The sequence below is a fragment of the Neovison vison genome, chromosome 7 (assembly GCF_020171115.1).
Source record: "Neovison vison isolate M4711 chromosome 7, ASM_NN_V1, whole genome shotgun sequence".
NCBI lineage: Eukaryota > Metazoa > Chordata > Mammalia > Carnivora > Mustelidae > Neogale > Neogale vison.
This window is the reverse complement of record NC_058097.1, coordinates 189,421,974-189,448,101: the sequence shown is the minus strand read 5'-3', so window position 1 is coordinate 189,448,101 and position 26,128 is coordinate 189,421,974. Positions and strand designations below refer to the sequence as shown.

At 44.0% G+C, this 26,128-nt stretch overlaps 1 protein-coding gene across 5 annotated transcripts in view; it reads left to right on the top strand.

Annotated features, from left to right (window-relative positions):
* Positions 1–26,128, top strand: part of AMBRA1 (autophagy and beclin 1 regulator 1) — a 180,793-nt gene that overhangs the window by 135,123 nt on the left and 19,542 nt on the right. For all 5 annotated transcript variants that reach the window (XM_044259183.1, XM_044259188.1, XM_044259186.1 and 2 more), the window contains 3 exons: positions 3,184–3,294; positions 14,550–14,738; positions 15,596–15,750. In XM_044259183.1, the coding sequence (XP_044115118.1) occupies positions 3,184–3,294; positions 14,550–14,738; positions 15,596–15,750 (455 nt within the window). The remainder of the gene's footprint in view (positions 1–3,183; positions 3,295–14,549; positions 14,739–15,595; positions 15,751–26,128) is intronic.

Genomic DNA, 26,128 nt, shown 5'->3' with positions numbered 1-26,128 from the left:
CTTAGAGTTACAATGTAGGCTATATTTATTTAGCTTGGAGTTTCTAACTAGGGATGATTTTGGTCCCCAGGAACATTTGGCAGTGTTCGGAGATAATTTTGGTAGTCACAGTTGGCGGGGGGGTGCTGTTGGCATCTAATAGCCAGAGGCCAGAGGCCAGGAATTTTGCTAAATGTCCTCCAAAAGCCCAAGACCAGCCCCACACTCTAAACAAAGAATTATCTCACCCCAAATATCAGTAGTGGAGGTTGAGTCTAGCTTGCTCCATCCCGTTATTACTGAGAAAACCTTGAGGTCTCAGAAATCTCTCAGCGGTCCCTTAGGATTTGGCTTTGAGGCTAAGTGCCTCCTATGTAAATACTCAGTAGCTTAGTCCATTAACTCATTCTGGCACATTTCCTATACCTTCAGCTTAGTGGCCAGAGGCCTACTAAATGGTTGGGGCTTTTTAATAGGGTGGTACTTTTTCTTCCTGATGTTTCCGAGAGACAGGCTCACCTGGCTTGCAGCCCTTGCAGAAGAAAACCTGGTGACAGTACGCTAATCTGTTGCTGGCATTTTTTGCTTCCTAATCTGTGTTTACACGACACTGAAAATTGACTCCCTGGTGCCAGGCACCATTTCTCCTCAGCGCTCTGGCACCGTTGGCGGAGAACACCTCCCCAGTCCCTTTCACACAGTGCTACCCATCCATGTTTATGACATTGCACAGCTGTTCTCCAGAAGACATTTCTGGAGGCATGGATGGTACAGGAGCTTCTGGAGCTGGGCTTGGAGTCGTAATCATGTTCCCCGTTGCAGATCCACAGCACTCTTAAAGCAGCTGTTATTTTCCTTAACTGTTTTCCTGATGGTAGGTCCCACCCTCCCCTCCACATTTTTAAAATCTTAGAATACGGAGTTTGTTTCTTCAATTTATTTCCTGCTCTTTTAGCAGCTAACGTTTCATTCATCATCTACTGAGAAATCAACTTATCTTCTATTACTTTGTGTTTTATGCTTTTCTGTTAAAAGTTGGAGGACGTGATAAGGAACTATAGTGGTGTGAGAAGGACTGGTGGTCAGAGGGAGATGTCAGCTCTCTAGATAAGCAAGCCAGGGGGACAATTCATAAGCTCAATGATATTGAGCCTGGACCAGAGTGAAACTGAGTAATTCTTTCCAGGGAAGTGGTCGACCTTAGAACTAAAAAATGATTTTCATTATCAAGGGGACTAAAAAATCAAAAGTACCCCTGCCAAAAAATATTAAAAAGTCCCCTGTTAAGAAAGTCCTAAATGTAGCTTACCCTCCTCATGACCCAGAAGAAGTTCAGCAAAGTTCCCAAGTCAGGTATAATTATTATAGAATATTCTATAAAGATTAAACTTATTAAGGACATATATTTATTTACCTCATTTGAGTGATATGCACAGGTCCTCAGTAGGAGTTTGAGGTCACTGGGCTGTCATTCTCGGGCCTTCCCAAATGCTGTCATTCTCAGGCCTTCAGGGAGATCATGACCATTTGGGTCTATGTCTTTGAATCTGTAAGATTTTAAAGAATAAATTGTGGTGGGGGTATTGGTTTATCTAAAACAGCATTCTTCAACCTTCACTTAAGTATTACCCTCCTAAGGAGATTTAATAGACAGTGTTTACCTAATCACCCCTCCATGAAATTTTAATATTACAGATAGGCTGTGTATCTGTCATGTACTACAGTATATTTGAGGCGAGCTAGTGATTGCACTAAGATTTCCCCATGAACAGTTTTTGCCCCCATGGGGGCAATATTACCCATATTGAGAGTATATAATGTAGCAGTATTATTATCATCTTGGAAATAAACTGTTTTTTCCTTTCTTTACAAACGGAAACTGGGACGAGGACACTACAATAATAAACTGATGGTGAAGAGAGTCTTCTCATGTAGTAGCTTGCCGCAACTAGAGAAAAGAGAGAAGAGTACTTTTCTGGCTTATATGGAGAACATTTTCTTCCTGAACAACCTCTTGACCATTTGAGGAGAGAATAGGGAAAGATCTGGAATGGCAGAGCAATAAAGGAAGCTCACCAAAAGGGGGATGGGGGGCAGATGACGGGACCCTTTTGCAGTGATATGCCAAGGAGGAAGGTAGTGATAATGAAGAATCTAGGTATAAAATTGTCCATTGTTCCAAGGCTACTAAGTTCTAACAAGTTCAGTTTCTTAAAGTAGGAGGTGATTTGCAGCAGAGAATACCATTTAGGTTGTCTAGCATGCAACAGTGTTCTATTCTCCTAAGAGGGTTTGGCTCTGTCTGATCAAAAGGGTGGTTGTGTATGAAATGCACCTCGGAAGGAGGAGGAGGAAATGACATGTTCATGTAAATGAAATACAACTGCAAATTAAAGTGTCACCCTGTTAAAAAAAATCCATTTTTTATTTAATTGGTTACCAAGGAAAAAAAATGTCATACAGAAGTGTATATCTCAGGGAAAGTTAAACTGTGAGATGTTTCAAGTGAATCCAGATTCAAGGAAGTTCTCATGGGGCGGGGAGGGGAGGGGTTTGTAAAATACTGCCTTAATAAAAATATTCAGATACTGAAAAGCCAGACTCATAAATTTCTGCTGTGTTACATACCAGGGGTCCAGAAATTAACAAATATGAATTCGTTTGTTCTTCACCATCTCTAACGATCCAATCAGCTGTATATTGGCTGCCTCTTCCCTGGAGGAAGCCTCCTTTTGAGATGTTTTATTAGGAAGAAGGTCATGTACAAAGGAGGAGATGCTTTCTCCCAAAGACCACTGCCTATTACAAAGACATCCGGGAATGAAATAATGAAATGCTTCTCTGTGTGGCTTTCCTGTGTTAATGTTGTGCTCCCATTTTTCACGCCCCCCCCCCAGCACCGTGCATTTTTATGAAAACTCCTCTGTCTCTAGATTGAGAGTCTTCCAGACAGGACATAATATGGTACCTGCCACATTTTTGGCACTAAGGAAATGTTAAATAATCATGGGAGGGGCTGATGAATGAAATTATGTTTCCAGTAGAATTGTTCTTGAGATATGTCTGATTTCTCTTTGAGATGGGGACTTGGCAGATGGTTCTTCCTCTTCCCCCTCTCCTGCTGATCCCAGTACATACTGTTTTATGTTTGCAGGGGAAACGTGGATAAAGACTATACTGTGCTCTCTTCTTCTCCTCTACCAGGGGCAGTGATTGGTGATGGACAGTCTGCTGTGGCCAGTAACATTGCCAATACTACCTACCGGCTCCAGTGGTGGGACTTCACTAAGTTTGACCTTCCTGAAATCAGTAATGGTAAGCCAAGGTAGAGCTGGTACTGGCAGAAGGGGTATTTCTTACTGGTGAGCCCAAACTCAGAAACCCATGGAGCTCTGGAGTTTCTGTCATCTTGCTGGGCAGCTGATTCCCCAGTTCCATTCCTGCAGCTCTCCATCAGTAATTCAGCAGACATGTTTTGAGTACCCACCCTGAGCAGCGACCCATGCTAGGAGCAATGCCAAGATGGACACAAAGACGAAGGTGTCTCTTTTCTGGGGCGTTCACCAACAGTAGCTCATCATACTAAACCTCAGTGTTTAAGTGGAACGGAGAAGCAGAGAAAGAGAAGAGTATAGGAACTGAGAGCAAGCCCCTGTGTCCCTTGAGGAAAGACTGTGGTGATGTAAACTCATTTATTAATCCAGAGCTGAATGGAACAAAGTGAATGACATGGTTGGTATGTGATTTACAAATGTGTCTGTCTGATCGTCCGTTTCCCAGCTTCCAAGGACCTCTGCAATCCCATATCCTAGTTTTGCTCACTACAGCATTTCATTTCATTTCATTTCATTTTGTTTTGTTTTAGGTATTTTGTTTTTTAAAGATTTTATTTATTTATTTGACAGACAGAGATTACAAGCAGGCAGAGAGGCAGGCAGAGAGAAGGAAGCAGGCTCCCTGCTGAGCAGACAGCCCAATGCGGGCCTCGATCCCAGAACCCTGGGATCATGACCTGAGCCGAAGGCAGAGGCTTTAACCCACTGGGTGGGAGCCACCCAGGCGCCCCTTGTTTTAGGTTTTAAGGATTTTGTGTATTTATCTTAGAGAAAGAGAGAGAGACAGCACGAGCAAGAGGGGCAGAGGGAGAGAGATTCTCAGACTCCTCGCTAAGCATGGAGCCTGGTGCAGGGCCCGATTCCAGGACCCTGAGATCACGACCTGAACTGAAACCAAGAGTTGGACACTTAACCACTTGTGCCACTCAGGTGCCACCCATCACAGCATTTTAGACAACTTATTTCACTTTCTATCTACTGAAGGACTCGCACATTCCTAAGAAGTGGCAGTGCAGCCTCTGCTTGATTAAAATGATAGTCACACTATCTAATAAGATGGCCTGATCGATCACTGATAAGCTCCTGTTCTTGTTCCCAGGCTGTTATTTCTTCCCGGTGGTCCTGGTTTTACCTCTAAATCTCGATGGAATGTATCTAATGACACCTCTTCTGGTTGTCCTCCAGCTGTTTGAAGATAAATTGCCACGTCTCTTTGAATCTTTTCTCTCAGGCCAGACTTCTTTCCTGAAAAGAAGTATTTTTACTGAAATACAAGAAACCTTGGACTGGTTTTCAAGTCCTTGATGGTTCTTTTCACTTTCCCTTTTGGCTTTGGGGGGCCAGAACAGAGTAGAAAACTCCAGCTGCAAGCTGTCCAGTGCATACATAGCACAATAGCGGTTTGGACAGTGTTAATTCAGCCTGAGATTTCAGCAGCTTTTCCTGAAGCCACTTTTCAGTGTGCAGTCACTTCAAATTCTTGGATAATTATTAAGAAATTGAGACTCTACCATTCTGTTTATGCAGTTTGAATCGTTTAAGAAACCAAAACAGGTTTATATTTGCTTCCATTAAATTTTATCTTCATAGTATCAGTTGCTTTTCCTAGCTCCTCCCTCTCAATGTTTTTTTGAACTTTGGATTCAGTCCTTTTCTCTTAGTCTTTACATCACCTACTAATTTGACAGATACACTTTCTCTGTCTTCCTTTGGATTACTAGCAAAAATGGCCGGTCAGCGAGAACATTGTACGGGGCCCTGTGTGATACTGAGATGGACTTCCTCTTTGTGACTTTGGTTCCTGAATTAGTACCCTGGGCATGGTGTTCAGAGCTGTAGCCCACATTTTTTTTTTTTAATCTTGTCTGCAAGGTACTGTAAGAATTTGTCAGATGCCTTAAATTAATCCAGATAGTCTTTGTCTGTGGCATTTCCCGATATGCCTGTCTTGGTATCCTTATCAGACCATGAAAATGAGGTTAATTTTTCATGTCCTGATCTTAGTGAAACCACAGTAGCAATCATTTCTTTCTTTCTAAGTGCTTATAAGCCACATGTTCAATATCTTTTCTTCAACTCTGCTGGGAATCAACTGCAGTCTACTTTTTCCTTTATTGAATGCCAAGTTTGCTTGTTCATCTCCAGATTTCTGGCCCAGATCTTCTTTGCCACAATTTATTTCTAGTTATTTTGTTTGTATTGTTTACCTTCTTAAAATTATAATCTGAAATATATTCACTATTCAAAAAATTTAGACTGTAAAATAATAGACAGTGAGAAGTTCCCCAACTCTTCTCCCAGCTACAGCCCATTTCTCCCCAGAGGCAACTACAGTTGGCAGTTTTGTGTGTATCTTTTCAAGGATATTGTATATGTGTATATATAGGCAAACGCAAATGTCTTTTTTTCATTTTCCATGTTATATACTCTTTCTGCACTTTGCTTTCTGTACTTTATATCTTAGTGATCTTTACATACCAGTATATAGAGTTTACTCTTTCTTTTTAAATGACTGCTTAGTATTCCATTGTCCAAGTAGAATCTCTAGGTTCCATTTTTTAATCAGTCATTTTTCAACCATTCTTCCTCTGAGGAACTTTTAAAAAATAGTTTTCAGTCTTTCCTATACAAAACATGTTGCAGCTTGCCATTTCACACCTGGGCCAGGTTATCTACAGGGTAAATCCCTATAGGATAAAGCCCTAGAAATGGAATTGTGGTTACAAAGAGCACATACGTCTGTGATTTGGGTAGATGCTCCTAAGTCACCCTCGGTAGGTGTTATGCCAATTTATACTCTTGCCTACGGTTTATGAGGATGCCTGTTCCCCCTAAACTCTGGCTTCCAGAATGTGTTACCGTATGTTTTGGATATTTGCAAATCTGATAGGTTAAAAAATAGTATGCAGGTATTTAAAATTTGTATTTCTCATATTACAAAGCAGATCGTGTGCCTCTTCACACACTTAGCTCGTGTATTATGTTGCCCTTTCTTGACCTGTCCATGTGCTTTACCTATTTTTTATTGTGTTGCTGATCTTTTCCTTATCAGTTCAACAGGAACTCCTTCTAAATCAGAAAATCAACTTACAATGGGAGTTTCCTGGTTGTCATTTGTCTTTTGACTTTACTGAAGGTTATTTTCGTCATAGAACTTATTTTAAGTAGTCAGAATTATCCAGCTTCCCATTTATGGTTCCCAGATTTTGTGTCATCATTAGGAAGATCAGTTAGTACTTTCATATTTTAGCTTTTTTCTTGCCCTTAAGTCTTCAATTCACTAGAAGTTTAACCTTGTCCCAAACAAGCAGAGTATGATCCAGCCTTTATCCCGTATGGCCGCTCATTTGTCCCAACCAGTTTACAGAGTAATTCACTTGTTCCCAGTGATTTAGGATATCCTCTTTTTTAAAAATTTATTTATTTGACACACAGAGATCACAAGGAGGCAGAGAGCTGGGGGAAGCAGGCTCCCTGCCAAGCAGAGAGCCCAACACGGGACTTGATCCCAGGACCCCAGGACCACGATCCAAGCCAAAGGCAGAGGCCTCAACCCACTGAGCTACCCAGGCGCCCCATGGGTTGTCCCTTTCATCCTATTTTTACTTTCCTGTGTATATTTAGATGTATTTCTAGATTACCCATTCTGTCCTAGTGATCTGTTTAATTATTCATGTGAGAGTACCACAGGGGTTTAAGTTTTCAGGCATTGTGTTTTAGAATCTGGTAGGAAACTATCTCTTACTATTATTTTTTTAATCCAGATTGTCCTGTTTGCTCAAGCAGTTTTATTTTCCTGTATGGACTATAAAACTACTTTACTTCTTCCCTTCACCCCCCCCCCAAAATTCCCTTTAATGTAGTTATTGCAGTCACATTAAATTTATAATTTAACTTAAGGAGATTCAATATCTTTATGGTTAGATTTAAGAACATGATACGGTTTTCCATTTCCACAAGTTTCTCTTGTGTTCTTAGTAATGTTTTAAAGTTTTTTTAAGGGATGCCTGGGTGGCTCATTTAGTTGGTTAAGTGTCTGCCTGTGGCTTAGGTCGTGATCTCTGGGTCCTGGGATCCAACCCCGCAAGGGGCTTCTTGCTCAGCAGGGAGCCGGCTTCTCCCTCTGCCTGCCACTCCCCCTGCTTGAGCTCTCACTCTCCTCTCTGATAAATAAATAAATAAAATCTTTTAAAGGGGGAGCAGCGCCTGGGTGGTTCAGTGGGTTAAAGCCTCTGCCTTCGGCTCAGGTCATGATCCCAGGGTCCTGGGATCGAGCCCTGCATTGGGCTCTCTGCTCAGTGGGGGGAGCCTGCTTCCTACTCTCTCTGTCTGCCTGCTTCTCTGCTTACTCGTGATCTCTCTGTCAACTAAATAAATAAAATCCTTAAATAAAAAGTTTTCTTCATATAGATCCTTTATAGTTCTTTTTTCAAAGATTTATTAATTTATTTGAGAGAGAGAGTGTGCATGCATGCAAGCAGGAGGAAGGGCAGAAGGAGAGGGAGAGAATCCCAAGCAGATTCCTTGCTGAACGTGGAGCCTGACTCGTTGCTTGATCCCACCACCCCGAGATCATGACCTGAACTGAAATCAGGATGTGGATGCTTAACCTACTGAGCCACCCAGTGCTCCTCGATCCTATACAGTTCTTAAGTTTACTGTTACAAGCTTGCTTTTAAAATCCTACTGCTATCTTACTGAATTGTTTACTAATTGTAGTTGTTACTCAGGTAAATCTCCTGCATGTTCTAGGTTTGTTATCCATAAATAATGGTAATTTTACCTTTTCCATTCAAAGTTTTACATTTGTGTATTTGTTTTTCTTGTATGTTTGCTTTGGCTACCATCAAAACAATGTTAAATAATAGCAGTCATCCTCATATTGCTCTGGATTTTAGTAGGAAACTTCTTTTTCCCAGTACTTTTTTTTTTTTTTTTAAGTTTTATTTATTTAAGTAATCTCTATACCCAGTGTGGAGCTTGAACTCATAACCCTGAGATCAGGAGTCACATGCTTCTCTGACTAAGCTAGCCAGATGCCCCTGGCTTTTCCCCAGTAAGCATATTGCCGGCTTTTAGGTTGAACTAGAACTAGTTTATCATTTTAAGGAAGTCATCTCTTCCTATTTTATTAAGAGTTTTTATCAAGGATGGATATTGAATTTAGTCATAACTTTTCAGTATCTACGAAGACGATCGTATTTTTCCCCCTCTCCTTCGACCTAATAGTTATAATCATTATGTTAATAGATGCTCTAATATTGAACCCATCTTTATATTTCTTGAATAACCCCACCTGGTTCTTGGAGTAGTCTTTAATGTAAATTGCCTTCCCTGTAGCTTAGTAAATAGACTTTTTTCACTGATACTTGTCAGTGAGTTGGCTCTATCCAGACTTTTCTTTTTTATGAAATCTATGGATTTGCGTATCAATGCTACTATGCTTGTGTTATAAATATAATTTGGAAGGTTTTCTTTTTTTCTTTGGAACAGTTTAAATAGAATTGGAATTACTTATACTTTTTATACTTTAAAGGTCTGGGCCTGATGCATGCATGCTTACTTTTACATGCGTAGGGGGAAGTACTTCTTTGATAACTCTGTCAGCTGTCCTATGATGGTTAAACATGTAATTTTTTTTTCAGATTTTATTTATTTATTTGACAGACAGAGATCACAAGTAGGCGGAGAACTAGGCAGAGAGAGAGAGGAGGAAGCAGGCTCCCCTCTGAGCAGAGGGCCCGATGTGGGGCTTGATCTCAGGACTCTGGGATCATGACCTGAGGCGAAGGCAGAGGCTTTAACCCACTGAGCCAACCAGGTGCCCCAACACATGAGCTCTTAAGCTTATAATATCTGGGTTCACATCCCTGGTCAGCCGCCTTCTAGCAGTATGACCTTGGTTAGTTACTTAATCTCTTTACACTTTGTTTTCCTTTTCTGTAAAATGAGAATTGTAATAGTGCAAACCTCAGAGGATTGTTATGAGAATTTAGTAAATAATACTGGGCATTCTGAACAGGGTCTGACATAAAGTAAATGGTTGGCAAGTGCTAGCTATTTTTATCATGTCTCCTTCTAGAAAATTGCATGATCCTTTGAGAGTATGGCCATAGCACTATAAACTTCCCCCAGCCCCTGTCTTTACTACTCTGAGGTATGTAGTCTTCCTCTCTGGAGAGTGATGTTCATGTGAACAGGGTGTCGTTCTCACCCTGTTGCCTTATTTGTAATGGGCTTCCCGTCCTTCTCTGTCATTTCTACCCAGTCGCAGATCATTTGCCTAGATAGAAAAGCAAAATATTCAGAATACAAGCATTGAATATGCTGCTAGCATAGCTTTGATGGTCTTTCTGGTTGTCCTTAACATGTTTTGTATAGGCCTTAACTTGTTCCAGATACAGCTTCCTATAATCCTCCTTCTGTGTTTCTTCTTACATCTTTTGATCCTGACTCTTGTAAAACCGGAGTTGATCAGAGAGCATCATGTGCAACCAGATGGACTAGTTTGGATCATGCATGGTTCAAATTCCATATATGCCCAGTTTAGGGTACATATGTCCAATGATAGCCAATGTTCCTTTCAATGGTATTACCCTCTAGAATGCCAGTCACTTTTATCTGTGTATCCTGTCATTAGCTCTTAACTTGTTGGCTGGTTGGTCTGAATAAAGTCTAGTTATAGTTGGCAGCATCACTCTTGACAGATGCAGCTGTGAGAAAAGTAAGTAGGGGATTCTTCTGCTGTAGGATTCGTTTCTGAACACCATGCATCTCTCAGTGAAGGGTAGCCTTTGGCTTTGGCACAGCTCGTGCCTGAGAGCCACAGGTCTTGAGTTTTACTCATGTGTCCAACAGCCATTATGTTGCTGGTCATCTGACTTACCTGAATGGTATTTAACTTTTCTCTGGAGTTAGGTTAAAGATTTTTGCCACATGTTTCTCTTAGTTGGGATGCAGCATTAATGAATTACTCTCTGTAAAGTTTAGAAGTTTATGAAAAGACCTCATAGAGTAGATAATCTCAAGACCACTTCATGAAAAAGTAGTTCATTGAGTTCACTCTGGTTTTTAAGAGTGAACTCTTGTTGGTAAAGAGCTTTGGGCAATTGGGTGCCCTGCCAGCACCAGCCTTCAGAAATCGGCAGGTGAGTGGTGGAAGGCAGATACCATACCACGGATGTAGTCATCCGTCCTTTGGGAAGGGCTGCTTGTGTCATCTGGAGTGCTGTGTAGGAGGTCTTATTCTGCACCTTGAGGGCCTCAGAGGTAGCCGAAAGGAAGTTTTCCTGCTGATTCAAATCCCTTCGTGTTTTCCAAATCAGTATCTAATGCATTTGCAAAAGTGCTGTAGCTGCTGATCGCTTGCTCAGCCTCATCTGGCCGGCCGACAACAGGCTACAGATCAGCCTTCGTGCAAGGTGTTTGTTTATAACTCATGGAGCTGATAGGAAGGCAGAGCCATCTGCTCCTCCAGGCATCACTATTTCTGACCCCTCCTATTCCCTGCTAGGGCATTTTTCACTTGGAAATCATTTATAATTAGGAGGAGATTACATTGCAGAGTCTGGAACATGGCTTCCTGCTGTCTTCTACATCACTTTTTCTCCCCCTGGAGCTGCCCCCTGAAGCTCTTAAGCAGCTTTGATTTGAAAAATCCTTTCTTTCCTAACCTTTTTTTCCATTCTGAGCTGCCCCATCACCCTTCACCACATGTATTTTTGCCTTTAAGTGCAGGCCAGGTTGCTACATCTACAGCTCAGGGATCGAGGACTGTTTGATAAGGCAGCACTTGTCAAGTGTGGTGGTCCCAGACCAGCAGCACGAGAGACACCTGGGAACTCGTTAGAAATGCAGGTTCTCAGGCCTCACCCCAACATTCTGGTTTGTTTTTTAATTTTTATTTCTTTTTTAAATTTCTTTTCATTGTTCCAGAATCCATTGTTTATGCACCACACCCAGTGCTCCATGCAATTGGTGCCCTCCACAGTACCCACCACCAGGCTCACCCGACCTCCCACCCAAAATTTTGTGGTTTAGTAAGCCCTCCAGGTGATTCTGATACACGCTAACACTTGAGAAGCAGTGTGGTAAGGCCAGGCAGGGGCAGAACAAAGATTTCTAGTAGTGTGTGGGCTGCCAGTGTCTTGGGCTTTATTTCACTTCACCTTTTTCTCTACCCGCTTAACGTTGAGTCCAAAAGACTCAGTTGTTGAGTCCAAAAAGAGTGAGTTGTCCTTGTCATCACTGCATTACTTTCCTAGTAACAGGTAACAGGTCTAAGAAATCTTGTCCTGTGTAAATTAACTCATCAAAATTCAGCCTTATGAGGAGAAGTGGCACAGTGGATTGGAGCAGTGACCACTCACCATTGTTACTGAACATTTCCATTTCCACGTGGGAAATTAATAGACAACGAGCAGCAAACGTAAGCTGCTGTTTGGAACTTTGACATAAAAATGAAATTGTAAACACACCACCCAGTGCTCCAGAAAGGAAGCTACCAGATCACTATGTGCCTGCCACATCCCCTTCATTAGGGCAGGAGTGAAACCCTAGATCACTAGCTGCACGGTTTCTGCAATTAAACCTGCTGCCGGAGAAGCTCTGCCTGGATTTTCAGCATTCTCTCTGCATTTGCCATCTGCATGTCGGTCTGCTCACCGCAGTGACCGGGAGCGCTTTTGAAACTGGGTGGGGTTGGTGGGAAGGGGATGAAGTTTGGGAGGTGACCACTGATTTGGAATCATCCTAATGTAGTAAACACAAACACAGTGGCTTGGATTAGAGGCTGACAAAATGCTTTTTGTCTATATGCCCAGTGTTTCAGGGGCTTAGAGCCAAGCTTTCCAGAAAAAGGAAAACCTTACTTGTACTCTCCTTCCCACCCTGGCCCCACTTAGGAATTAATCTGACAGTAAGCAGTTAAATGCCTTTTTTATATTGGTGGTGAGTTTTGAGGTTACCATAGGCTTCTGTACGTTTGACAGAGTTGCGTGTTAACACACGTGAGTAAGAGCTATATAACAGGGAGACAGAAAAGCATGCTTTCATAAAATACCCACCATGCATTTTCTGAGACATTAAATGTGGAATAAATGGTAATTATGCAAAACTGTCTTAAAGTTTGGTGGTTATAGTCTCAATTGTCAGTTTCTTTTTATCTTTCTGAAGGTTGTGCCAGCCTCAAGGTTAGAAAATCAAGATGGACTCATTCCTGATGCTTCCCCGTTCCTTCCCCCACCCCTTTTTATATATATCCCCAACTGGAATCATGTGTCAATCCAGGAAAGGAGGAAGAGACTGTCATCTTTTTGGCACAGGCTTGGGACCCTGAGTAAGGAGCAGACGGTCTCAGTGCTAACTAGATAAATCTAGCCACACAGGGTAGAGCAGATGGTGGGTTGGAAGTTGAGCAGTACAGAGCCCTAATGGTGATAGCAGTGAATATTTGGATGTCATTATTTTATTAGTTAGCAAACAGAGACATCCTTGTGGTCCCTTCTCGGGTTTTGTGTGTAATGGTGCTGTAGGTGTCAGCCCCCAAGAGTTGGCACAATAGCCTAATCAATGTGTTCTGATGTCTTTTTTGATCTATTTTGTCATCTCTGTGGCTTCATTAGCAACACAGGGAAAGGAGGATGAATATAGAGTGTTAGAAATCTCTCTGAGTCCCTGAGCGCCTAAGCCTCAAGGCCTCTGAAAAGCAATTCTTTGTTTTGTTTTCCTTCAAGTAATTTCCTGGGGAAACTTGCCCTTGATCTTCCAGGGCAAGCCTTTGGGCTTCCTGGAATAGATCACCTGGAATCTGGTAAGAGCAGCTGAGCTTAGCTTCTCCTTTTCTCCCCCCCTCTCCCGTCCCTCCCTGCTTCTTCCTTTTTTTTTTTTTTTTTTAAACCATAATGTGTTTGACAGTGGATATCCAGGTAATCTCCAAATAAGAGAAGGACCAAAAAGTTTCTTTGCATGTGCATTTGAAGTAGATCTAAGTGAGACAAAGCCCAGAGGAGCTTGGTCCCTTTGGATGTGTTATGCTGTTCTGCTTCTGCCAATGGTTTGGGTGCTCTGTTCCCAGGCTCATATCAAGGGTAAGCCACATCCTCCTGGCAGGGAATTACAAAGTGGGTTTTGGAGATTCAAATGAAAACCAAAACAGAGCATGCAGGCACAGAGCCAGGGCTGGCCAACATCTCATTAGTTCTGTCCCGTGGAGCAGGATCTCCCCATCCCCACCAACACATTCTTCCACCACCCTCTCTCCCACCCCGATCCTGCTCTGTTGAGCCAAGAGCCTGCTGCCTGGCAGATCCTGGGCTTAATTCTTTTTTTTTAAGATTTTAATTTATTTGACAGTGAGAGAGGGAACACAAGCAGGGAGAGTGGGAGAGCAGAAGCAGGCTTCCCGCCGAGCAGTGAGCCTGATGTGGGGCTCGATCCCAGGACCCTGGGGTCATGACCTGAGCCGAAGGCAGACCCTTAACAACTGAGCCACCCAGGTACCCCAGGATCCTGGGCTTAATTCTGGGTAGCTGCCAAGTACAGACTGGGGCTGCCCCTGGATGCTTGCATATGGTACGGGTAAGGCCTAGAGCATAGTGAGAAATGAAGAGTTCCGGCCATCCAGCTGCTGCTGGGCTGTGTTTCTGTCTGGCCTCTCTTGTGACATTAGGGATTCGTATTGGCAAGGGGCTGTCCAGAAGACTGAAGTCTCTAACTGTTCCATTTCTCTGAAATGAGAAAATCAGACACAAACTCATGAAATGACTTCCTTCTCCAAGGTTGCATAGCAGCTGTGTGGCAGAACTCTCACTCCAAGGAAGCTTTACCTGAATCATGTTTCTCTTGGAATCAGTGGTTTTGCGTTTTCAATCATCTTAAGTTTTGGTCTTTTGGACAATAGCAGCTGTTGAGTGGCTCTCCAGGAACAATTTTTAATAACTTTTTCCTTATCTAATCTCTCTCAAATGAGGTTTCCTGAGTGTGAGCTGAGACTCAGCAGGTGGTTGTGATTGTGTTGAGTATCTGTTGTTTCCTATTAAGGTGGTAAAAGACATGTCTCTTTCCTGTCTCTTGTGTTCCTTGTTCTATGACATTTTAGTTTGATTGACAAGGCAGCCTTTAGCATTTTTAGAGAGGGTTCAGGCCCTTGGAAGCCCCAGAATTTCTTGGCCCAGAATTTTTCACACCATCAACTCCAAACTTTCTTACCCTCTTTTCTTTCTTTGTCTGATGCAGCTTCCGTGAATGTGCTGGTGCAGAACTGCAAGATCTACAATGATGCCAGCTGTGACATTTCTGCAGATGGCCAGCTCCTGGCGGCTTTCATCCCTAGCAGCCAAAGGGGCTTTCCTGATGAAGGCATCCTGGCAGTGTACTCCTTGGCCCCCCATAACCTGGGTGAAATGCTCTACACCAAGCGATTTGGTAAGGGATAGGAAGCCCAACTTAGTGACAGAGGGACGCTGATGCCTTGGCATGGGCATTCCTAGGTGAGGCACAGCTTAGGTAGGAGTAATGGTCATATCCTACCCCTGCTTTCCTGGGGCACAGGCCAGAGGAAGATTGCTTTGCAGGAGTCCTGGCTGGTAGTATTACAGGCGACTCTCAGAGTAAGAGTCCTTCCTGCCATGATAGTGTCACCAACGTGCTCCTGTTGGGCCAGCCACGGATAAAGGAGGAGCCTTGGTCATGGCTTGGGGAAGCAGGCACGCTCATACACTACGAGGCAGTTTGGTATTGTGTATTGAAAGTCCCTAAAATTTATGTTCTCTTTGATCCAGCAATCCCACTTCTAAGGAAATAATCAGAAAAATGATACCAAGATTTATATACAGGGATGTTCACAGCAGTGTTACATATCACAGAGAAAAATGTCAAAGAGTGAAGAATGGCCTAAGTAAATGGTGGTGCACTGGGCAGAATACTGTTTGGCCTTTAAAATGCTTTTACAGAAGAATATTTAATGGTGGAAAAATGGTCATTGTGTATGAAGTGGAAATAGTAGATTTCAAAGTGGTATTTATAGTATGGTGCCAGTTTTTTAAGATACGGTGCTATGATGGCAGTGGTTAGCATTTGTCAAGTATCTTCTGTATGTCATACATTATACTCAATACTTGACATGCCTTGTCATTGTCTTCTGCGCTCCTGTGAGAGAGCCCCTGGGTAACCAAAGATGCAAATTGGAAGTAAAGAAAAGAAAGAAAAAGACTGAGAGGAACATTATTTCCTTGTGATGGCAAGAACTCTGGGAAATGTCTCTCTGTTCTGTTGGCTCTCAGGTCCCAATGCCATTTCGGTGAGCCTGTCCCCAATGGGCCGATACGTAATGGTGGGCTTGGCCTCGAGGAGGATCCTGCTGCATCCCTCCACAGAGCACATGGTGGCCCAGGTCTTCAGGCTGCAACAAGCCCATGGCGGCGAGACCTCCATGAGGGTGAGTGCCGTGGCTCAGGCCTCCACTGTAGGGCAGCTCTCCAGACTCGTAGTAAAGGGTAGTAAAGGACAGTGGTGTGACTTTCCAGTCAGGGTTAGAGGTAGCGTGTTTGTAAGGAGTACGAAAGAGTGCAGTCCAGCCCATCTGTGACCAGCAGGCTTCACTTTTAGAAGCTTTAGGCTGATAAAAGGCAGGAGCTTCCTCACACCCTAGATCTGAGCTGAGCTCCCCAGAGGCCTGAGAGTATCTTTGGATGTAGCCCAAACTGAATACTTCCTTACCGCAGTGTGAGACCTTTAGTCTGGAGATACATGAAGGACCCAAAGAAATACTTACGCTTATTAAACAAAAAAATTTTTTTTTCAGGAAGCAAGCTATAAAGAGTGATAAATGTATACCATGAAATGTTCTTTTTCTGTGAGTTATAATCGTGTTGGAAGATGAGGCCTTTGGGTAGCTGCTAAGCTCTTAACCATTTCATCCATTTCATTAGCAGAGGAAGGTCCTATTGGGACACTCTCTTGTCTCAGGTGGAGACACTTTTGTATTGCCATAATAGCCTTCTGGGTATGGTGGTGTTGGTGGCCTTCCGGACTCAACCATACTGGTTTCTGAGTTCCCATGGGGGCTCATTTGCTTTTGCCAAGGGGAATTGAGCATTTGAATGGTTCTCTAATTAGATGGTCTTTAAGCTCTGTCTCAAGCTAAAAACCTGTGAATTCCCTTAGCACATTGTGTTGTGCCATTTATAGTTTTATGCACTTGTTTATGTATTGTTTTGTGTTTTCTTTAGCTGAGTGGTGTGTATGTTTAATCTGACCAATTAGGTGCAGTGTAAGCTCCTTAGGGGTGTATCCCTCGGGGCCCTTCATTTAGTGCAATGCATATAGATGCTTGATGCCTGCAATGGAAGCATTCTTTTAACGAAAAAGAAATAGGATGTTACATAAAAAGTGACAGAAAGTGGACAGCCTAGTGTGGTGGTCGCCAGCCTTTTCCTCCCATCTCCTACAGGGACCCTCTCCCTGACTCTGCTGAGTCATTTTCCAAGCACCCTGAATTTCAGAAGGCGTTTCTCACCAGTGCCTGGCCTGCCCTCCTCTCTGTCTCAAACCTGACTTCAGCAGCTCTTTTCCTTCTGCGGGACCTTTCTAGATCACTCCCTCCTTGTGCCACGACCCTACCTGGTTCCCTGGGCTCATGTTAACACACGTCATACCAGACTGCACTGCCTTGTTTCCGTATCCTTGTCCTCTCTTGGACTGTGAGCTCCTCGAGAGTGAAGACCGTGTCTGTGCCATGTTTATGAAGTCCAAGTACCTAGGAAGTAAGCTGGCATTTAGGAAAAGCTGAGTGAATGGAAGAGAATCTCAAGAAAATGTCCTCCTTAGCATTTCTAGGTGGTAACAAGCAGAACCAGTGGTAGGTGACAGCATGTTCCACCAAGCCCCTGAAAGGGTAGAAACAGGCAGTCTGTGCTCTTGACATCATACTGACAGGAGATTCCCACTTCTTGAATCCCAGATGACTTTGGAAGGATCTGGTGTTAGGTACTTGGGAGAGGACGTCATGGGGAGTTCACGGGCGTTTTCTTACCTAGATATTTGAGGATGGGCATTGGGGTTTAGTTTACATATTCTTACTTTGCTTCTCTTCCGGAGATTTGGATGGTGAAGGTACCTGGTGTCTGCCTTTCACTACCTAGAATCCTGGTCCTGACAGCTGTTCTTCTAAACCCTTCCTGCCTCATTGTGGAATAATTGTTTATAATCATTAAGAGACAGGATCTGATCTCGGCAACACTAATGGACATCTTGAGTCTCTTCCGGAAGCCAGGGCTCCTGCCCAACTCCTGGGTGCAGCCTGCCAGTCCTCCATCCTAGCAAGGTTCCTCCTTCCCATAAGTAGCTAGAAACATCTGGCCGAGGACAAACAGCTGCAGGGCGGAAGCCAAGATTTTGGTACATATGGGGCTGGCAGCTCAGGGCGTGCCGTTGGAGGAGTCTGCTGAGGAGATGTGGTAATCCATTGCTGTCCTGCTAAGGGGCTCAGGGCGGCTAGCCAGCTGCTGCATGCCTCGTGACAAGAGCTGTTTCTCAGGCCTCCTAGAGAGGCTTTTTTGATTCTCAGTAGGCACCATCTGCCACTTAGGGAGCTGAAGTAACTAGAAAGCTCCCATTTGGGAAGTGTTCCTCTCACCCGGGAGACAGGATCCAGGCTTCTGAGCAAGGTTTTGCTTACCCTGTGTCCACTGAGTCTGACTTCAAACCCCTGCACTACAGAAAGGTTTCTGGTTTTCCAGGTCTTGGTTGCCCCTTACATCCAGAGGCACCAAAGCATTCAGCAAATGTCCCTGAATTCAGTCACTGGTGGAAGGGAAGAGACACCAGCTATTTTTGGATAGCTGTGCTGTACCACCGTTTAAGGCAAGAAGTCCCTTTTTGTCTGAGAGCAGGGAGCGAGGGCTTAATGGGACAGTAGAGCATCTCCCTCTTTGCACAGGTAAGTATAGGTGGGTGTCTCCATCTGTTGCGTCAAGCTCTGTCTTCCAAAGGAATGCTTTAGTGGGTGATGGGCCTGTCCTCAAGCTTCTCTGCCCAGAATTCCCCTTCATTTTAGTTTTACGTCTTGGAATTCACTATGGTAATATTCAGAGAGGTGAGCTTGTTGGGTCAACAGTCAGTCCCAGGAGAATGTCCTACAGAGCATTGACTTACCTGATTTTAATTCCCACTAAGTGACCTCTCTCCCCGAGAGATCATCTCTTACCCAGTCCCATATGAAGGCTCTTCTGTGGGAGATGAGTCCCACATCTCCACTGCTGGTTCGCCTCCATGCATTTGTTCGAAGCGGTTCTTCAGACCTCTAGATGAGCGCTTCTCAAACTGTGCTCTTGGGACAACCTGCGTTAGAATACATGGGTCCTTGTCAGAAACAGCACTTGAGGCCTGAAGAGCCACCTAAGAATGGGGCGGGAGGGGCACAGGTGTTTGTATTTGTAAAACGGGCTTTACAGGTGATTCTGATACGCACTGGAGTTTGAGAACTGCTGTTCTTAATGACTGCTTTCTCCATTTGAGGTCTCTGCCCTCAGCCTTCTCGGCAAGGAAGAGGCACAGTCTCAGGTTTGCTTGGGGTTTTACGAGTGGTGCTCTGATCCTTGGCTAATCTTGTTGTGGGCCTGGTGGCTTTTGGGCTCCATTTCCCACCAGACTCTTACTTGGCTTGTTGGCTGGCCGTGCTTCACCTCCCATTCTTTTCAGCTGTTGCTGGCCTCTGGGGCTCTCCCTTCTGTAACCATATGCTGGATTCTGTTCTTCCTCCTTATTGAACCATTTTAATTTTATCCTTGTTTCTAGGATCCAGCGTCCTTTTGATACTTCCCTTCTCTGCTTCTGAGGCTAGGCGCTGTCTTCCTGATTTTAGAATGATTGGCAAGTCTGGAAAAATAAGACTGAGAACGTATTTTCTGTCTCCCTCCCCTCTGTCCCTTCCAGCCTCCTCCAGGCTGGGGATGCCACTCTGCCTCGGGGTCTTATTTTCTGTCTGACTCCCTTGCTCTGGAGCCAGGGAGGGCTTTTGGTTCATTTCTGGGGTTTTTTTTGTTTGTTTTTTTTTTTCTGTTTGGTTTTTTAAGTTAGACATTTAGAGATTGCTGAGCTGAAGTTTTGCTGAATTCTCAAAACACTAAGCTGCCTGTATGCCCTCTTGCTTTCATTTTCTAATTGGAAGAAGGCATAATATTGTAACAGAAAACTGCAATTAATTTTCCAAAATAGTGGCAACTTGCACATTATAATAACTTTGGTTGTAACCAAGTGGAAGGATAATAACAAAAATATAAAATTACTAATGACACCAGAAATAGTTCTATAGCAGACTGTTCTTCCACTTTTGTGTAAGTAAATTTTACCTAGAGCAAAAGTCAGCAGCTGGGGGAGTGGTTCTGGGGCATTTTGAGCTGGAAAGAAAGAATAAGGATTAGTGCTTTCAACACAGGAATTAAAGTGCTGTCTACTCTATTTCCCAGATGCGTAGACCATCCCCGCCCCCAACAGGTAGGGGATGTGGGCACATAAGTGGTTAAGTAAGAACTGAGGCGGACCCTCACTGCATAGTCCCTGCAGGCCTGGAGGCAGTGGTTGCTTGACTCTCACTAGTGCTGGTTTGCTTTCTCTCTGGTTATTTTATTGGCAGAAGTGATGGATGAGGACACCGTCATTTGACTTGGATGGGAGAAGCCCTAGGACAGAAAGCAATTTAGCTCTCGTTTCTCTGTGGAACAGCATAGGGCTCTTTAAGGCAAAGCCTCAAATACTTTAGGGTCAATTTTATTGAAAGCTTTTTCTTTGTGGCTGTGTGGTAAAACTGTCTTCAAGTGTGGAGCTACTGTTACCTAGACAGATTATTGCTTTGGAGGGGGTGTTGGAAAGAGAGCCAGCCGCTCTCTCCCTCCCTCCCTTCTCTCCCCTTTCTCTTCCCCTTCTCTCCCTCATCTTCTTCTCTGCTCGCTCTCTCCCTTTCTCTTCACTCCCCTCTTCCCCTACTTCTTCACCTTGAGAGTCCTGCTCTTCAGTGGCGGACTGCCCCCTTTGTACACCTTCTTCTGGAACCCTGGCTCTAGAGATACGCATCCTCCTCATTCTCCAGCGATCCTGGGCAGCAGGGAAGGAAAGGAGATTTGATACCATTTTCTCTACAGACCGGCTGTAGTTCTCAGTGTATACCCCCCTGGGACCACATCAGCATCATCAGAGATGATTTGGATCCTCATCCTCATGTGAGACCTGCTGAATCAGAGGATCCTGGAGCAGGTCCCGGCCGTCCTTGTTTCACCAGGCCCTCCTGATGGCTGCACACTCAGTCAAGATGGAGAGCCAGTCATTGACTGCACAGGGATTCTAGTGAGATCTCCCCTGTCAGTGTAACCTTTGTCCTATTCCTTTTTGCTCTCACCCTGTCTCTGGAACCACATCTGATTTACTTCTATGGCTCCTATTTAACCAGATCTTTCAGGCACTTCCAGGAAGTTGAGAAATTGAGAATACCTCCAGCCCAAAGCATTCTGGATCATGCTAGCATCCTAGTAATAGTACTTTTAAGAACTAATGCCCTGAGGCCTTTTTCCATTTCTGATTAAAATTCTTAACGTGTCCACGGTTGACTTGAGCTCTTCACGGCGAGCCTGTGCCTGCTTGCCTGCATGCTATAGAATGTAGAGCCGCCTGGCTTAAAAAGTGAGAAGCAGTATGTTTATCTTTCACTCTAGGCCCTTCCCCGTCTGAAGGAGTATTTCTGGAGTTCCCCTTTCTAACATTCCACCTGCTGTTATCTTTTGATGGGATACATCACTGTGATGCCCATTAATGGATAACTTAGAGTCATCCTGATTATAAAGAAACATCGGTTGTATTTCTGTCTTTTTATAACCATTTTCTGTCATGTATACAGCCATCTTCACAGAGCCCAATGATGACTGATTATTATTACAAATTCATTAAAATGAACCACAGAAAAGACTTGGAATCCAGAATGTTCATATTAGTCACCACTAAATTGTAGCCTAGATCCTGGGGCAGGATGGGTGTCCAGCGCTGTCAGCACTGACCAGCACTTATGTGACTAACATGTACAGGCTCTTTGGGCCTGTCTTAGCTCCATTCTGCAGTATATAATCTTCACTGTAGCCTCCTTGCCCTGAACTTAGCCTGTGACATAATCCGCTCATCTATACTTCCCTAGATTCTGAAAGTTTGATTTTCAAAAGTGACCTAGAACTCTAGTTCAATCTGGAGTATTCTCCAGATATCTAAGAGAATGAGATTTTCTTAATCTTGTCTGGCCTTTTGAGTGGCAAAAACCAAAAATAAAGATATTTTATTTTTGTATCCTGGAAGGGTACTATTTCTTCAAGGGGAGATTGGGATAAAAGAGAGACAGCTTTGTTGTCAGAAATGATTTACTCCTTCCCAAGATTTTGTCCTCATTAATTTTCTTAAAGCTGCCTGTCAGTTGATTAAAAGCTGCTTCCGCTGCAATTATCTTAAAGTTGACTTCTGAGATGTGGTACAAAGCATCTATCCTCAGAAAGTTCCTTTCTTCAGCACATTGTGGGAAAGAGGGGAGGGAGTAGGGGAGAATTCAGGGGTGTCTCGGATGCAGTTTGTCAGAGAAGGGATGGAGCAAGATAAAACATTAAAAATAACAGGAGAGCTACAATTAGTTTGGGTGAATTTTTCCATGACAGATCCTCTCAGGTAACTCTAATGATTTCTTTTCCTCATGGCCTCTTAAGAGAGTGCAGTCTATTCTGTGCGTCATTCTTTACGCTCAACAAAATGTTATTGAGTTCCTACAATGGGCCGGGTATTTTGTGAGGTTGGGGAACACCATGCATAAGATGGACCTGGACCCTGCTCTCTTGCCACACAACTGGCTTCTCTTTTTTTCTTTATTTTTTTAAAAAGATTTTATTTAGACAGAGAGAAAGAGAATGCACAAGCAGGGGGAGAGGCAGAGGGAGAAGGAGAAGCAGACTTCCCATGAAGCAGGGAGCCCCGACAGGGGGACTCGATCCCAGGATCCTGAGATCATGACCTGAGCAGAAGTCAGACGCTTAACCGACTGAGCCACCCAGGGGCTCCCACAACTGGTTCTCGACTAGTCTTTGCACTGCTGCATTCCCAACCTTCACTGCACAGGGCACACAGGAGACACTCAGCATTTGTTCCAGGAATACGTGTCCCTTTGGGATCTTGTGTACTGTGTATTCCCCACACATGCATGAAGACTCACGCCTGCTCACCAGCACCATCAGTGTGTTTAGCACATGTTGTGGTGATGGTGATTGAATGAAAGTATCAGGGAGATAATCCTTATGAAAATACGGAGTGTCCTTCTCATTTCACCATGTGCCCAATACCAGTTTCTTAGGGTGCTAGTCCTAGCACTCTGACACAGTGAGAGCTTCACGGGAGGTAGTTTCAAAAGCAAAAGGCAAAGCATTTTGTTTTTTCAAAATTGGTAGAGGAGAACCAATTCTTGCATTTGTAGAAGGTGAAAGCATTTTAATGTATTTTTAAGTATAAGTTACAAAGCATTTTAATGTTTAACCATCCTTAACACTCCTCTTCCAAAAATATGTATCAACTGAAACATATTGAATGTGTTGGTATATATTGAAAACTCTCTGTCCAAGGTAGATATCTAGAACAACTACTCATTTGGCCTTTTCCTTTGACATTTGTGAAGCCAAGCGTAGTTCAAGAACTTGTGCTATGTATGGACATGTGGGAACAGGAGGAAGTAATTATTTTAATGTAGGGGGGTTCTAGGAACATTAAGTGCCTCAGTATTTCATTTAGCACCAAAGTAGTTCCCTGAGCTGAAGGAACCTCTCTCCTTTGATCCTAATGGCCTGAGATGGCTTTTGGAAAGCATCAAGCCAATTAAAATAGAAAATTCTTGTCCTCTCTCTGTGGGATCTGTTTGAGAGGAGTAGGTGAATAAGAATTTACAGGTCTCAGTAAATCACAGGAGGTTGGCTAGAAATGACTTTAAGGCAGCAGATTATCAATGGCAGCCGAGGACAGCATTTCCAAGACTTAAGGAAAAGGGGGCATCTGGCTGGCTTGGTCAGTGGAGCACATGACTCATGATCTCAGGGTCGTGAGTTCAAGCCCCATGTTGGGCCTAGAGCTTACTTTAAAAAAAAAAAAAAAAAAAAAAGTTTCAAAAGGAGCTATTGCTCCTCTTTTCCATTGGGAGAGTTTTGGTTTGGACAAGGGGGGTTCAGGCAGATTTGTTCCCACTTCAGCTGAGTAAAGGAGAAAGGTAGGTGAGCTGGTGTTCTGATTCTTAGTTTTAAATGGTCACTTTAAAGTCAACGTCCTACAAGTTCTAAACTCCAAAGTAGAATATAAAGAAGGCTTAGAGACAGTAAAAGAGCTTAAAATGTCTGAAAAACAATCAGATTTTCCTAGGGATGAAGAAACTTCAGTAATTCGTAAAACTAAGCAAATCAGCAGCTCCAAAGGAGGAAAAGATGGACTGACCAGAGAGCCTCCCGCCGCCTGCTCTGGGAGGCTGCGTTTCTCAGCGTCTGACAAGATGCGCAGCCGTCCATTTCTAATGGAAAGGTCAGCTGTCTCTTAGCATCTGCTTTCCATTGATTTCTCCCTCTTCCCAGAGAGTTAATTTTCCTGTAGTAACCCTCTCTAAAAGCTTAAGGCCTCCCTGATTTCCATCATTACCGAGAAGGCATTTTTCCTCTTTGCATTTCCTTTCTTCCTCACAGCCCCCTTGGCTTGCCCCTTCACTCGTGGCCCTTCCAGCCTCAGTTTCCAGTTGTCCCCTTCCTACCTCCAGCTTCCATGGTCTTAGTTAAAACAGGGAAGCACTGATGCGTGTGCTCGACCTCTTGTGGCTGCGGAGCCATTCCAGTTTTATAGATGACGAGATTCCCAAACCCAGACAAGATAGCCGCCACGTTTTTTTTCTTTCAGCTTCTTATCTGAGCTGATCTGAACAGTGCAGTTTGCTGCTTGGACTAATGGTCTGAGCTTTAGTGATATGCAGCCGGAAAGAAAACACCTTGTTGAGGGCAGCAGTACATTTTTCCTCTAAATTTTAAAAGGGTGGAGAAGAAGGTTTCCCACTGAGCCCTCTGGTTGCCTCTCATTCTTTTCCTGTCCATCACTGAACAAGAAGCAAGACCCCGTTAGTTTTGATCTGGAAACTGTTTTCTTTTAGAGTACAGTAGATGGTCTTGGACCCCAGAAGTGGAAGAATGATTATCTTCTCTCTCTCCCTTGGAACCATGAAGATCTTGGCGACCTGACTCAGTCCCTGGTGATGTGCTGAGGCCCCTCTGAGCCTTCTTCTAGCATATTGATTCCAGTTCCCTTCCTAGATGTTAGACAGAAATGAGAACAGTCTGCTTGGGGATGGGGGGTTGCTGTCAGCATTTGTTATCCACCAGGGAGCAGCTGTAGCCAAGACGGGTAAAACCAGGACTCTGCCAACACGAGTCAGGAGCTGGGTTTTACATCCAGCCCCACAAAGGGTCCTCAGGTCCTGATAATCCTCGTCCAGTGTCATGGGATTTGGTGGTACAGCTTCATGGTGAAGAAGGGAGAGCGGGATTTTTGGCAGGCCACCCAGCTTTGTCCTTGACAAGTGTTAAGGAAACCTTTACTTGAGATAAATATGGGGTGCCTTTAAGAGAAGGCCAGAGCTGTCCCTTAACACTATCTCAGATCTTCTTTCTTGTCAGTGCCGATGAACCTGGAGTTTACAGAGCCAGCTCTGGTCCCCACTGGTGTCTGTCAGGAGACTGCTCCCCAAGTCACTGGGTCGGAAAGACTGCTGGCCGAAACCCTAAATGGTATGGGAGTAGCCAGAGCTACTGAACCTCCTGTCTGCGTTGGGAAACTTGTTGAAACTTCTTGTCACGAGGGCTAATTGTGAGGGATATACCCCCCTCAGTGAGGCGCTTTGAGAGCTTCGGCCAGAGAATGGAATGGAAACTACATCTCTGGGTGGTTCTGAAAACGGGCCAGGTTTTCATTCCTCCAGGCTCCGTTAGTTTCAGGCATGTGTGAAATCAGGAGTATTAGACTGGATGGCCTCTCAGGCATGTAAAGCTGAGTCCTACCCATCCTGCATGCCCTGTGCTCTCATTACCCACCCCTGTATGTTCTGCTCTCTTCTCCCTCCTTCCCACTCCCACATTAGAGTGTGATAAGCAAGCAAGTGCTTATCAGGAGTCCTGGAGGCCACTGATCCTCATGTGGCATTTTCTGGCTTCCTGCCACAAAGCGGGATTTAGTTTAATGTGCACTTGGGAGTTTCCCTTTCAGTGGTGTTTAAGGACTTGACGGGTCCGGGACCGGGGGACTGCCATAGTCCAAGGGCAAATCAATGCCTTATGACTACTATTGCCATGAAGGTTGTGAGTATCTATACAGCAAGGTCTGGGGGTCTCAGCCTTGAATGACCTCCCCAATCCATCTGACCTCATCTTACCTGAGCTGGGTTGTCCGTCCTGCTGGTCGCTTGAGGGTTTTGTCTCCAAAGTCAGTTCTTGTACTTAGAAGCAAATGGATAGTATTTACTTGTTAATTGCTCTTCAGCAACTCTAAAAGGTAAATATGTGACATGTGAGAGGCTCGTTTGCTTCTTTACTGGTGTGGAACTTTTCTAGAAGAATTTTCTTAGCTTTTCTTTGAGACTTCCATCAAAAAACTCGGCACAACTTTAAAGCCAAAACCTTAAAGAAAACTCTACTAACCTTATTATCCCCCTTCTTGCAAGGCTGCTTTCTCTGCCCAGCTCCCTGCAGGTATAAATCATCGTGACTTTAGGGGAGACTCCCTTG